This window comes from Anarrhichthys ocellatus, unplaced genomic scaffold (assembly GCF_004355925.1).
Source record: "Anarrhichthys ocellatus isolate YVR2014 unplaced genomic scaffold, GSC_Weel_1.0 scaffold6, whole genome shotgun sequence".
NCBI lineage: Eukaryota > Metazoa > Chordata > Actinopteri > Perciformes > Anarhichadidae > Anarrhichthys > Anarrhichthys ocellatus.
This window is the reverse complement of record NW_022280036.1, coordinates 10,631,030-10,645,034: the sequence shown is the minus strand read 5'-3', so window position 1 is coordinate 10,645,034 and position 14,005 is coordinate 10,631,030. Positions and strand designations below refer to the sequence as shown.

Here is a 14,005-nt window from a genome sequence, read left to right as displayed (position 1 = left end):
ATATTAAAAAGCTGGAATTATCTAACTGCACCAAAAAGTCTTCCAGAAATGGTAGAGGTTATTAAAACTGTTGACAACGAGGAAAGGTAATTGCCTGAAAATGAGCGACAACGCACTGTTGTGCTCAGAATGTTTTTCCCCCCCAGCTCCCTCTTTAGCGTTTGCATTGTGCGGCATCACCCGGGTGTGTAACCTATTGCGTTCCGATTGCTCCCTTGCAATTAGTGCCCTTTTTGTCCTCACTTCAATAACGCCATGATTATGGAGACTTCAGGAGTATTTGCAGCATCCAACAGCTGTTGTCTCAGGGACTACCGGCTGAATGACAAAAACATGTTTTCTCTCTGCATTTCACTTCCCTGCCTGCCTCTTGTAATTATTATGTTTTATTTGGTGTGATGATGGGGTCTTGTTTTTAGTGTGTCTGTGATTAAGATATTCAAAGGACTCCTTGGAGTGTGTCACATTCATTTTCTTTATCAACCTCGACTTTTGATTTGTTTCCCGCTCTGTGCCTTGCGGATCGGAAATTAGACGTCAGCCTATCATTGTCTGACTGACATTCTGAGAGTTTTATCTCCGAGATAGAAATGCATGCCTCAATTAAAGAAATGAAATGAAAATCTAACACTGCATTTAGGGATAGAATTTTAAAAAGCAATTTAGGACATTACAGTTTATCTTCATATATTTCTTTTTAGAGTTTAGACACATAGTTTTTACATGTGTAATCACATGATGCAGTCAATATAGTGAAGTAAATAAAAAGCACTAATATCATATAGAGGAGTAATTAAGGCATAATGTATGACTGTATAAATCATTGCAAAATAACAGTGATTGGTGTCTTAAACCAAGTAACGGTGGATATTCCTCATCCCATTTCTTACTTCATTAGACCTTTTAGCTTGTAGGATGAAGGATGTTTAACCATTTCTAGAGCTCTCTGTGAAGTCTAAAACCTCAGTTTCTATAGGCTCAAGATATTGTCAACAAATTGCATATGTACTGTACAAGAATCTTGTTTAAGGAAATAATGTTGACGCATCATTTTCATAGTAAATAGATTTTTTTCCCCTTTTTCTGCAGTCCCTACACTGAATTTGTGTATTATTGCATTTTTTTGTGTCATTTGTTCAGTTTTGTTATTGCCGTTCATAGATCTTCCTAACGCCCAGTTTGATGTTCTGAGGAGGTTTTGGTTGGCTATAATTGGATTATGACAGATTGTAAAAAATGTGCTCTTTTCAAGCTGAAGCTTGTTTAGAAAATCTAAACCCAATTTCCTCGTCACTGCAATGAGGATTGTTTCCCTATTTGCCTTGCTATACTGTATTGGCCCCTCTGCATTCTGGGGAGGAAATTATTTATATGGTCAGTGTCAGTTGATCATTGATTTGGTAATTGCATGTTTTCCCTTGAGGCTGGGACTGATATACAAGGCCAATGCTAAAGGGGAGGTCTCTTAGTCTGTTATCCATGACTTATGGCTAATTTGAGTCCCCTAGATAGCTCTCTTTTCTCTGCCAACGGCTTTTCAACACAACAAACACTCAAACATGAGTATCATCTTTCGTCCCGGGAGAATAGTGCACGCAGAGAGGCTCAGAATGTGGTGGCAGACAGTTGAAACGATTTCATTGCTGACAACACAGAGTAATAAAACACCAACTACTGCATGTTGTAACAAACCATTTCCGTGTTTTGAGACAGTCACAGCCTTTTGAAACACGATGGGGGGGGGGTGTTTGCAATAAATTTAATTTAGATTAAAAACATTGCAATGTTATGCAAACTTAAATATACACACTGGACTTCCTATCTCCATGGCAATCTGAAGAGCCATTTGAAAATTAGTGTGTCATGATTTTTTAAGGTCTGCTTTATTACTGTCCAATTCCAAAGTGACAAGATTTGATTTGTTTGTGGCTCCGTTTATTTGTCCATTTTGTATTCCACTCAATAATTTGAGCTTTTCTACAGTTTGCAATGATCGTTTGAATGAACTGCTCTGTTTAGAGCGCAATAAAAACGCAAATTAGCAAACAACTTTCCCCTGCCTTCGCTTCTCAGCCCACAAGCATTTATAGCTACCTAGCACTCAATTTAATAAAATGTGTGTGAACAATAAAAAACACAAATTCAGATTATTAGTTGTTGCATTAAAACAACGGAGAGTAACATCAGTGGGCGCATGCTGTGTGTGAGAGGGAAGGAAATTTTCGAGTCAGTCGGTGTCAGGACAGACAGTTAACGTTAACCTGCCTCTTAGCTTCACTTCTGTGGTTTATGCTGAACATGATATTCTGGCAGCACTGACTGCCAGGTGCTGAAAGCTTTGTTTATGTCACACATCAACCTAGAAACATTCCTTTGTTGAGATTTATGAGGATCATTAGCTTTGTTTTTAATACAGTAAGAAAAAAGAAAAAGAAAAGCTGTAGCTTAATCTCGGCATCGCATCTCGGTTTAAAGTGTCTAAATCCCAGCGCCTGTTCACCCACATCAATAAGATCACAGAATACTTTCACAGGAAATCTGTATACCAGAGATGACAGCGTTGATAGGAGAAAAATATATTGAATTAGCCAGTGTTGAATCAGTGATGACTATTCACCTTCTTCTGACTGCCACTTGGAAATGCTTAAGAAATCCTGAGGAAGGGTTCAGGGCATTTTTCCAGCTTTCCAGCCCCAGGCCCAGAGAAGAGACAATGAGACCCAGACAGGCTTAGTACTCCAGAAACCATTCCCCCCTCAATGGGAACACGTCTTGGACGCGCACTCCAATAGTTTTGTCTTGTATGTTGCTATCTGTGCTAGCTGCAGAGTGGTGGGGGTCTGTGCCAGGCAAAGGTCCATAGGGACCATTGGAATCGCCGGGCTGGAGGAAGTTGGTCTGGGTCCAGTGGGGCGATCTGGGCTTGGTGACAAGCCAAGCTGTCTACTGCAGGGACGCTGGGAAAATGTAAATAAGAGCCTGATAAGGGCTATTGTTTTCATTCCATTCTCATCCCAGCTGAATGGCCTGCTCCCCAGCCACAGAGCATTTTATCTCAAGAGGGGGAGGGAAAGAAATGGAAGGGGTGGGGGTGCAAGAGATTTAAGAGCCCCCATAGGAAAATATAAATAAACTTCTCTTGTTTATGCTAATTCCCCCGTATGTGATGTCCTACTTTGAAAGAACAACAACAGCAGCAAAGTCTTCCCCTAAAACTTCAGAAGTTCTGCACTAACTGTCTGAAATAACTATGTTTGCCTTTAAATTCAACCAGCACTTCATATCCAGTGAACTCACTGAAGTGTGAATCTTTTATTAGAAATAATACGTTGTTGTATGGGGAATACAGTGAATTGTTTTTTTTTTACATTCTCTGTGTCGTAACCTGACAGTAATTATTACATTGATACTAACCAGTGTTTCCATTGGCATCTATAACGTCTCCAGAAAAAAAAAGACAGGCATTTTAGAAACTGAAATAGCATTCCTCCTATTAATCTAAATTCTTCTGAAAAATAGGCTGTGGACGGGTGTTTTGAAAAAAGCCAGACATCTCATTTACTGTTTTCCCCGAGCATGCCTGTGCAAAAGTTGCTCTGCTTTCACCAAACCCATTTTTGGTTGCCTGTTTTGTCCACGCTGTTCGAACACTGAACGATGTTCGAGAGTTATTTTATAGACTAATCCAGGTCATCATTCACCTCTCCCAGGTGGAAGGCAGGGAGGACAGCGGTGCATTCCAGCTGTAGTCTTTCCTGTTGGAGGACTTGGCAGGTCGTGTCTGGCCCGACGGAGGGGATGGAGAAGTGAGGGAGAGGCAGCTCTCCTGGGAGGGAGGTGGAAAGGAGGGGGAGAACTGGAGTAGAATGGAAGCTGGCACCACATTATCTCCAACAGTTGGCGCATTGCTTAATGATCAAGTGCTGGAGCAGCATCTGTGATGAAAGTGTGTGTGTTTACTTATGTGTGTGCGTGTGTGTGAGAGAGCATATGTGTGCATATAAACATATGCTCACTATGTTTGTTTAATTCCCCTTTACACTACTTATGAAATAAGGCTTTTTTTGTGCTTTGGGGGAGAGAATGTTGTGCACTGAAGTTGTTCTGGCTGTCTCAGGATTATGATTTGAGGGAAGTTTGTTGTTTTCCGGGAGAGGAAGCTGTCTCACCCAGGGGTGGAGGAGAAGAAGAGTTGAGCTCTGCTACTCCCCCTGCCCTTAACCCCTGTTTTAAGATCTGTGATCTTTGTGCTATGGAGGGAGTTAACGCACACAACACACACAACACACAGCCTTTTCTCTCTCACTCTCTTGGGGTCAAGGGGACAAACTGTGAGTTGGGAATTGGAAAGTCAATAAAGCAGAAGTAATGTTATAATGACCCTGAGCTGAAGATGTCCTGTCGACCCCCATCACGTTGGAGGAAGTGGACAATCAAACAAAATGGTCACTCTGCTTGATCTCTCTGAAAGCCATTCTTAAACAAGGCCAGAAGAACTGCCGACCTCTCCGTTACTCCCAGTTCCTCTGAAGTCAGTGTTTGTCAGAGGGAACAACAGTGTTTGCTTTGTGGAAGAGATGTTACAGATGGATTAAAGGAAACAACTCTTGTATACATTCTAAACTGGACAAATGTCCTCTGTGTTTGATGTCAAGGATGATAATAGTGAAACTGGAAGAGTCCAGTATATTGCATGTGCCCTTCTCAGTCTGTCTCACTGTTTCTCTGAATTTCACATTAAGTGCAACTTGAAAAAAAATCAAAAACACATGACGGCTTCATTAAACTGAGAAAAACCTCCTCTATGTGGCATCATTTTAACCATTAACATGCTTCTGAATTGTGTCCTTTTATTGCCAGAAGTGTGATCATAAGCGATCCGCTGTTAGATATGTGGTAAGGCTATTCATTACAGAGCCCCGGGGCTTTGTGGTATTAATTAGTGTGTCTGCTTTGGTTTTGCATTTTGCTCCAAATCTAGAGAAGCACACTTTTACAAATCATCCTCGGGCTCTATATGAAACCTGAGGACAGATGCTATAGACACCAGAACAGCTGTTTTAGACAGTACATTAATTGTTCTCACAGAACTGGATTGTACATGATTGCTGCTTGTTTTAATCAGACTCAACAGGACTGCAAGCTGCATGTCTTGATCTAGTTCAGATTGGAGGCAGATAGTTTGTGGAGATGGCATCTCAAGGTGGAGGGGTGGAGGCCTGCCTGTGCTGCTGGGTTTGATGGGAACAGGCTGACCCCTGAGCAGTGCAGGGACGGTGGAGGCCTGGGTCAGCCGGCCCAGTGTGTTCTTTATCAGCTACCCCAGCGACAGCATGGCAGATTGCAGCCATTCCTCCTCTGATTCATTGTCTGCTGGACAAATGTTAATTGTTTTCATCATTGGCAGTTATGTGAACGCTCAGACGTAACCAGTCTCACTCCTTGTCTCCCACTTAATGTTTGTCTCTGTCCCTATGCTATCCCCACAATGTCTGCTTCCCTCCTCACTCCACCCTTAGCTCATCTCTCTGCCGTCGGGCTGAGTCACTTTTAATGTTCGCCGTGTGATACCATCCAAAAAAATCCCCCTCTCTCATCTGATACGCTGACTTTCTTTCATTTTCATTTTAAGTGAATAGATTAAGAGGTTTATAACATCCACAAAACTTATTTTGTCGTTGAAATGACTTAAATTTTCTTTTACGCATTTTTTTTCTTCAGATTCCTCATGCATGGAGAAACTTCTTTCTAAAGACTGGAAAGAGAAGATGGAGAGGCTCAACACCAGTGAACTGCTGGCAGAAGTAAAAGGTAGGACTTCAACACAGAAACACCACTTTAATTCGTGTTAACAAATCCCTCATTCCTATCAGACGTACATAATCTATGTACTGTATAATCTCAGACACAGCCTTGTACTCTGAATTAAAACAAAGGCCTTTGGCTGCCCTCTTCATTCATTTCTCTCCTCCCTTATCTTTTGTTGGAATGCCCGACTCTGTCCAGACTGCTGTCTTCAAAATTCCAGCCCATTTAGACTCGTTTTGAGGCTCTCTGTGCTTGTCAGTGGATTATTGTTGTTGTCCCTTCAGACGGCCCCGAGCTTAGCTACTCTGCTCTGACACATGCAGTGTGTTCATGCCGCTCTGGTAATTGTTGAACCCAAAGTGTGCTTGATGTAAACAGAGCGCGGCTGAGCTGAGAGCAGAGGAGATGGTGCGGCGATGCACAGAGTCGTCTCCTCTGTGAGCCTGCGATTGAGTGGAATGTCTTGACTCTGACAGTGAACGCCCTGCGCAGCGTATCAACTGCGGCACGGCAAAGCGCAACTCAGCACTCCCCCGGAATCTGTTTATGACAGGGTGAAGGTGGGCCAAAGATGGGCAGGGCCGCTGCTCAGTCCTGAGCACTGACTGTTACTGAGAGCTGGTGTGTTTATACTGCACAGGAAAGCACAATACCAGCTGGCTGATAACACCAGGCTGTCACTGGCTCCTGCACTCTCCCACCAGTGATTACCTTCATTAAATTATATTTAATCTCTCAATAAAAGACTAAAATGTTTTTGTTATTAACATTTCGTGAAGACTATTCACACACATATAAAGAGAGCTCATTTCACTGCTGCGCAGGTGATTTTGATCATTTGCTTAATTGTTTCTTTTTTTGAAAACAAGGGTGACATACATAAATAAAACTTGTTTGGTTTTAATTATTGAATTACACTTACAGAGAATTATAGAGGAGACGAAAAAAATACTGTTGAACCTTCTAATAAGTATATTCATTGGCAATAACCTTAATGAACTGAAGAATAAATCATTGCTTGGTAAACTAGATTCATTGTACCTGCCTGTATACTGTGTGCCACTGTAGATCAAAGTGCACTGGGTAAAATGTTTAAAATGATTTAGCCTTTTGAAAGCTAGTCTGTTAAATTACAGGCAGGGCATTTCTTCTGTTTGATGAATGGGAACGGGAAGGTTACTTGGTGGTCTGTAAACAGGTAGGGAGTCTGATAATAAACACTATGGCCTCTGTCTGTTGATGAGTTATGGAGACAGTCTATACACCACAGTTACCAATATAAATGCGTCTCCTATCACAGTGGCACCCTTAGATTTTTAATTAGCATGCCATTTCATATGACTGTAGACATTTCAAAGGGCTGCTTTGTGCTCCCCCTTACAAATGTCTCTCTCTCTGCGTTTGATGTCTGCCTGATGTAAATATGGGCAATTAAAAAGAAGTCCAGGGCTGGAGACGCACAAGGTCCGCCTAATTAAAACACAAACAAAGGTACATAGCAGAAAACACCTTATGATTAAGATCTAAAGTGTTATGATGAATCAGAGGTTCCATTAATTGTAAGGTTAAACAGTATAAAAGACAAACGGGCATGTAGGTTTGAAATGAATGAAAGGAAGTTGAGAATAAAGGCTGGCATGCAGATAAAGACTACAGTACCTACTGGCACAGTGGCCTTGCATATTTTATGCTGATTACTCACCCATTCCTCAACCAATTATTCTGAGCACCTTGTAGGTTACCTTTTGACATTGTTCATCAAAACCTTGAAAGACAATAACAGTAATTGTGTTATTACAGAGGCAAGTGGAGAAATCTGACTGGCGTGGAAATAATTTATTTTTGCTCTTAGAAAACAAATACAAACAAAAAACAATCGGTGTAACAGAATTTGACCCAGGCTTTTACCCATGAAAAGAATGACATTCTTTCACTGCAGTTGTGTTCAGACATGCCCTGAATACTTGTTCCTGTTGAGGTGAACATGCACGTACAGTAAACAAACAAAACAATAGTATCAACAACATCGGAGATTTGCTTTTAAGGTCTGCAAACCCAACCAACCATTTACCTCTTACAGATGACATATCTATTATTATAGCTTATTGACATGTGGGTGTTTGTCTACATTATGTTTTGCTTCTGAGGTTAAGACTATTTTAGGTTCAAGAGTCAGTAGAAACAAGCGCAGTAATCCAGTTGAGGTGGTCTGCTTAAGCCAGACATAAAAAATGGTGTTATTAAGGGTTAATGATCTCAAATCTCCATCTGCCTTTTCTTGTATGCTGTTGGGGCTTAGTAGCAGCAGGGGCAGGCAAAAAGGAGAGTTTGCGAAGGAGCATTAGTGGCGGATTTCTTTTCACCAGTCAATTCCAGAGCTAACTGTTTGTTTTCATACCTGAGCTTGGCTGTCAATCTGCAGGAACGATGAAGGAGGGAGATGAAATCTCAGAGCAAGAAAGGGAGGCCGGCTGGAAGGGCTCCAAACCACAGAAAGTAGCAGATAATAGGAGGCAAGGTGGAAGGCGGAGCGCAAGAGGTAGAGAGAGAAAAAAGATTTAGGATACTTAGACTTCACATTTACAATTGTATACCTCAAAGAGATATTTTTCCTTAAAAAAATTGCATAGTCCCCATTCTTCACATGATTGAGGACACTTCCAATCATTACTTCCCTATTTTCATATGTAGGCTACTGTATGTATGTATATACTGTACATTATAGACATAGTCAAATGCATACAAATATAGCACACAGTGGCCTACGCAGATAAGGTTGCCCTCTATTGCACGCTTGCTATGTGCAGGGTCTTTGAGCCTCGTACTCAACAGAGCTGTTTAAGTTTCCCTGCTGAGTGCCAGTTTCCCGGACCCCCGTTGGGAGAAAAAAAAATGCTCAAGCATTCACTCAAACTGAAGAAAATATGTGGTTACTAAATTGGAACACAAGCTGTATTCATTCTCTCGGAATTTACAAAATATATATATATATATATATATTTAAAAAATTTAAATAAGAAAAAGCTTAACATTGTACACCAGCGTCGAAATGGCAGCTTGAATTCTGAAGCAGAAAAATCGGGGCTCTTGCACTGTCAGAATCAATTTAAGAATGGTGTCGACATGACAGTGGTCGAGTGCACACAGACGGTCCTGTGGCAGGCAGATAAGTGGAAGCTCTTTAGGAGGAGAACGCAGGGCAGGGCGGCAGCTGAGACTGATTTGATGCTGGCCCTACCTGTGCTGGCTTTACTCCTGAACAGACAGAAAGGAGTCCACTGTGTGAACACAGAGCCCATATTGTTCAGCCATGTGGGTTAGCTTCAAAACACGATTATTCACTTCAAACTGTTACTTTATTCCTAATGGCTTCCGTAAAGTGAGGTTTCCATGCACTAGAGATGCACATCACAATATCTGTGCTCGCATTTCCCAGTGACACAGACTTACATATAGCTTTAGAAAAGAGTAATAAAATATTTGTGTGTTTTAACAACACACTTTAAATAAATATTATGTATATTAGGTTTACCAAACATACAAAACCATTCCCACAAACGGAACAAAACGGTATCTGTCCAGTTGCTCCAGTCAAAAATGCCTCAGTTAGCATTTTCTCCACAACACTTCAGTCAACTGTTTGCCCTGTGCACTCAGGTGAAATATGAGCCACAGTAAATCATTATTCCTCAGGCCACATTTGCCAGATGAATGTATGAGAGTGTTGGACTGTGTGTTTTTCTCCTCTAATGAATTGACGAATTCAGCTTGTGGCAGTGGAGGTAAAAAAAAGGAGGTTCTGTGTGTGTTTGTGTGTGTGAGAGAGAGAGATATAGGGATAGAGTTCTCTGTTTGTGTTTTGAATTATATTCCTGTGGTTTGTCATGGTTTGTTTAACTAATGACTTTTAAAGTTGTATGATACATTTCATAGAAACAAGCGTAATACTCCTGTTTTCATTTGAAGAGAATGTAAAACATTTACAGAGCTGACAATAACACACCTGTCTTTTATAAAAGGACACTCCACTGAAATATTCCTCAGCAAAGCAAATAAGATAAGATGATTTATTGTCATTGCATGTTAAACATCCTCACTGCATTGAGAAGCTGCTGAGGGGTTGACCTACGTTAATTCCAAGGATGTAAATTAATACATTAATCAGATGTGAACAGATAATAGACTCTGATCAGATGCAAACATCCGAATTTTAGGGTTCTTCTCAAAAGTGCATGCAAGACGAGAGAGGTTTTCAGATTTTTATTTCAAAAAAATCTCATCTTTTATGCCACTAATTTTATTTTCTCCTATTTTTATTTTCTCAATAACTTGTCGTGACGGGTAGTTTTCGCTATATCTGTTTGCACTCCCGAAAGGTGCATGCAATGTTCAGCAGGCAGGCACAAAACCAGACTCCAGAAACCAGGGAGGGCAGCAACAACTTCTGGAGCCTTTGCACTTGTTGCAACATACATGATAACTTTTATTGGTCGTCTTGCTGAGCGTGCCAGTAGTGTTGAAAAGGAGGGATATTTCAAATTTCAATGTAAACAGAAAAAGACGGTAACTGCATAGTGTTTACAGGTTTCCGAGTTGCCTGTTACTAATTTGTACATATATATATGTATACATATATGTACAAGCAAAACCACATTTTGTTACTGTTAACGTTAGTCATTGGCAAAACGCATTCTGTAGTTCGCTGGCTATTGCCAATGTGGCTGCATTCTTCTTTAATTATCAGCTGCTAGGTAAGACCAATGAATACATGTTCTGTGAAAAGAATGAGATAACATCTAACTCCTAATTCACTTTCAAGGTTTTGCAGACAGTAAGCTGTTGCCTTGATCACTGTCTTGCAGGCTTTAAGCACTTTGCATGAGAGAACCCTTGAAAATGATTCTATTTTAGGGGCACGGGGGTCAGACTCATCACCATGAAGGCTATTAGAGATGAATAGAAGGACTGAGACAAACTTTGTTTTCGTGTAATCTTTGCTATAGACTGCCTTGCATACATACAACACCCTGCACGATAACAGGATCTCTGGTTTGTCGCACTGTATTATAGAGTCAAAGAATGATGTATTCAATTTATTGAAAGACTAGAAGAAAAGTTTCTGTTCCGAGTTATTTTTTTGTCTTCAGAGTGAATTTCAGGGTCAGTGGCATTCCCTGTGGAGTAATATGTTCAGGTCGAGCCTCTATCTTGGCTTTGATGAAGTACCTTGTCCAGTGTCATGGGTAGAAAGTGAAGTGCTGGAGCTTTAATATTAGCATAATTATACTGAAGAGTGAGGCTTCCTCTATCATCAAAATATTAGTCTCCATCAGTGTAAGCCATGAACAGCAAAACCACAGTAGATGAAGTGTGTTTTTATTAATAACCTCTCCAGATGCCAATCAGAGTATTTTTTTAAAAAATTGTGTGCTGAGCCTTTTAAATTATTTTGATTCTGTAAAACTGTCTTAAAATCATATATTTCCATACTGAAATACATGTGCACACGCATATATATATATATATATATATATATACTCGTACCAGACTTCCATTTACAAGTAAAAAAGCTGTTCTATGTCTCAAGCACAAAGGTGGTTTTAAAAATGTGAGAAGATCTGATGTTTTTTAACAAGATGATGGGTGAATAAGTCTTTATGTTCAAACCATAGGAGAGCACAGGGACTGAGAATCATTGCTGCCAGTGGATGACATGTGCTCGTGAGTCATTGCTCATGCTTGTTAATGAGGTTTTATTGGCAAGATTAATTGCTTTTATATCATGGCAAAGGCAGCAAGCCAGGTAAAACGGCTGGTGCTCATATTGTCTTGGTTGTAGGGCATGGAGGCGCGTTGACACCATATTACTGGTATTACTGCTACATATGGCCTTGTAGCACTGCAGAGAGATACCATAAAACTAGCTCTTATTGTTCTAGCTTGTTTTTCTACCAGTCTAGATCCTCAATACGATACATTTTTCGGACCAAAATATTTAAGTTATAATCAATATCACAAAAGTGGATTTGGTAAGAAGATTGGCTTGTGCTTCATGCTTTTGTTGCAGGTTTGAAGAAAGGTCTGTTAGCAGAAAAAATCTTTCTATTTTGAACACTAAAGGAGGTACCAATAGACTCAATTGACTCTTTGTGTTTTGCACTGAAATAATGGACAAAGGGTCAGATGACTGCAGAGTTTACACACGTGTGCATTTACTCAGAGGCATGTACCTTTTATCGATTGGAACAGCACGTAACACACATCTGTACACTCTCATGTCTACTTTCACACACACTTTAGGAGAGAGCAGAGAGAGAGAGAGAGAGAGCGCGCCTAAGCACACAAGGCATTCAAGTTATGTGCGGTCTGTGGATACAGCTTGGTACAATCGGAGCATTTAGACAAGTCTTAATTTACTTAAGATGGGCTTGCAGCATATGGAAGCATCCACAATAGCTGACTGATAGAGAGACAAAGAAATTCCAGTCTTCTGGCGTTAAAAAACTCAATTCAGATCTGGTCATAATGACTCAGCTGTCTTAACCAAAGGAAGGGAAGAGAATAGGGTGCCTTGTGATTTTCCCCCTTTTCACCCTCACCCTCCCTCGCTTTTCTTCTTTTTTTGTGCCTGAATCTTTTATCTGTGTTATTCACTCGGGACTCTTCAAAGTAACAAGCCTCCTTCTTTTTCCCCGGTACTGGACTTGGAACCCAAATTAGAGACTGCTTGATTAGAGCAGAGAGGAGGGAGCCAAGAGAGAGGGAGATGTGGGTATTGGACAGAACAAATCGCACCCCTACAAAGTGCCTTTTATCCAAAGACCCCAAGGCTTAAATACCCCCATCCCTCCCCAAGCAACCATGGCTCTGCTTGTTTCCCTCTTATCATTTATTTAGTCACCCGTCGCTGATGTTTTCTGCCCTACTTTGTGACGTTTAAAAGAGGCAGAAATCTCAAAAGGTGAATGCTGAAAGCGCTGAAACTGAACAACACAGCTTTACGTCTCCTCCTTCTATGTGCCAATCTAGCATCTCTGAAGTGAACACAGTGGCCTAAGAGAAAAAACAAAACACGAAAAGTGCCAGCACAACTTGACTGCTTACTCCTGAGATCCTCCTCCTGAGTCAGGCTGGTATTGTCCTACTCGACTTCAGTCGTCTAACAGGAAGATGTCACAACATGTTAGGTCTGGGCCGACTGCTGGGGTTTATGTAGAGCCAAGGCATCTCTGGGCTGTCTGTCTGCCATCGGAAGCTCAATGTGAGGAGACATGTTAACAGGCAGACGCTAGCCCCACCGCTGTTAAAAGCCATGCAATATGCAGGAAACGGCCTCTTTTGTCAGCAGGTTGGTCAGACACAGACCACAACTCTCCTCTTCTGCACCACCCAATAAAAGTTTTATCTGCATTTTAAAGCTGATCCATAATTTAAAGCAGGAAGAAAGAGATTTTTAACACTAACCACCGAACAAAAACCATATGCGCCTGATTTTCTACAGCCTCGAAAGTGAAATTCTTCCACAGTGTTTTAGATGTTACGATTTTACGTATTCAGCATTCACCAATAATCTGAATTATACTGATATGATTATAAATCTGTTTAATAATTAGGATTAAGTTTAGCAAAACGGAAGGCCCAAATAGCTGTACAGAGGGCAGTTTAGATTTCCCCCAATTTAGCTCAACATCAAAACAATGGGTTCTCTGTTAGTATTCTTTTGGTGTCCGGGCAGAACTGAGCTCTCCACACTCCATCCGATCCTTCTGTGGACCCTCAGCACCAGTCCCCCTGCACATTCATGCACACAAACACAAAATGTATGTGCTGTACCTTCCAGTTATTACATGTTTTGCAATTTTGTGTTTTATGACACTCCTAAACTAGTGAGGGATCATCAAAAATGTGTAATTAGGCAGGCTGAGAGCGGGCGTCATTGAGTCCAGGTGTTTGGTTCCCAACTCAAGGTCATCAAGGTCTCGAGGCCTGATGGCCGTCATCATCATCTGGATCATGATTTTCTCTTTCTTTTCTTTCTTTCTGTCTTTCTTCATCTCCTTCTTTAGTCCCTCCTTCCTCCCCATCACGGTATTGATAGCTGTGATTTATTGTGACAACGACTGATGTATCCGGCTAGTGACCTGTAAAAGGCAGGTCCTTCATGGACACAGCCAAAGGTTAATAAAATTGGTGCTGA

At 41.0% G+C, this 14,005-nt stretch overlaps 1 protein-coding gene across 4 annotated transcripts in view; it reads left to right on the top strand.

Annotated features, from left to right (window-relative positions):
• The window catches only part of sox6 (SRY-box transcription factor 6), a 136,940-nt gene that overhangs the window by 66,378 nt on the left and 56,557 nt on the right, over window positions 1–14,005 (top strand). For all 4 annotated transcript variants that reach the window (XM_031846355.1, XM_031846354.1, XM_031846353.1 and 1 more), the window contains one exon: window positions 5,722–5,811. In XM_031846355.1, the coding sequence (XP_031702215.1) occupies window positions 5,722–5,811 (90 nt within the window). The remainder of the gene's footprint in view (window positions 1–5,721; window positions 5,812–14,005) is intronic.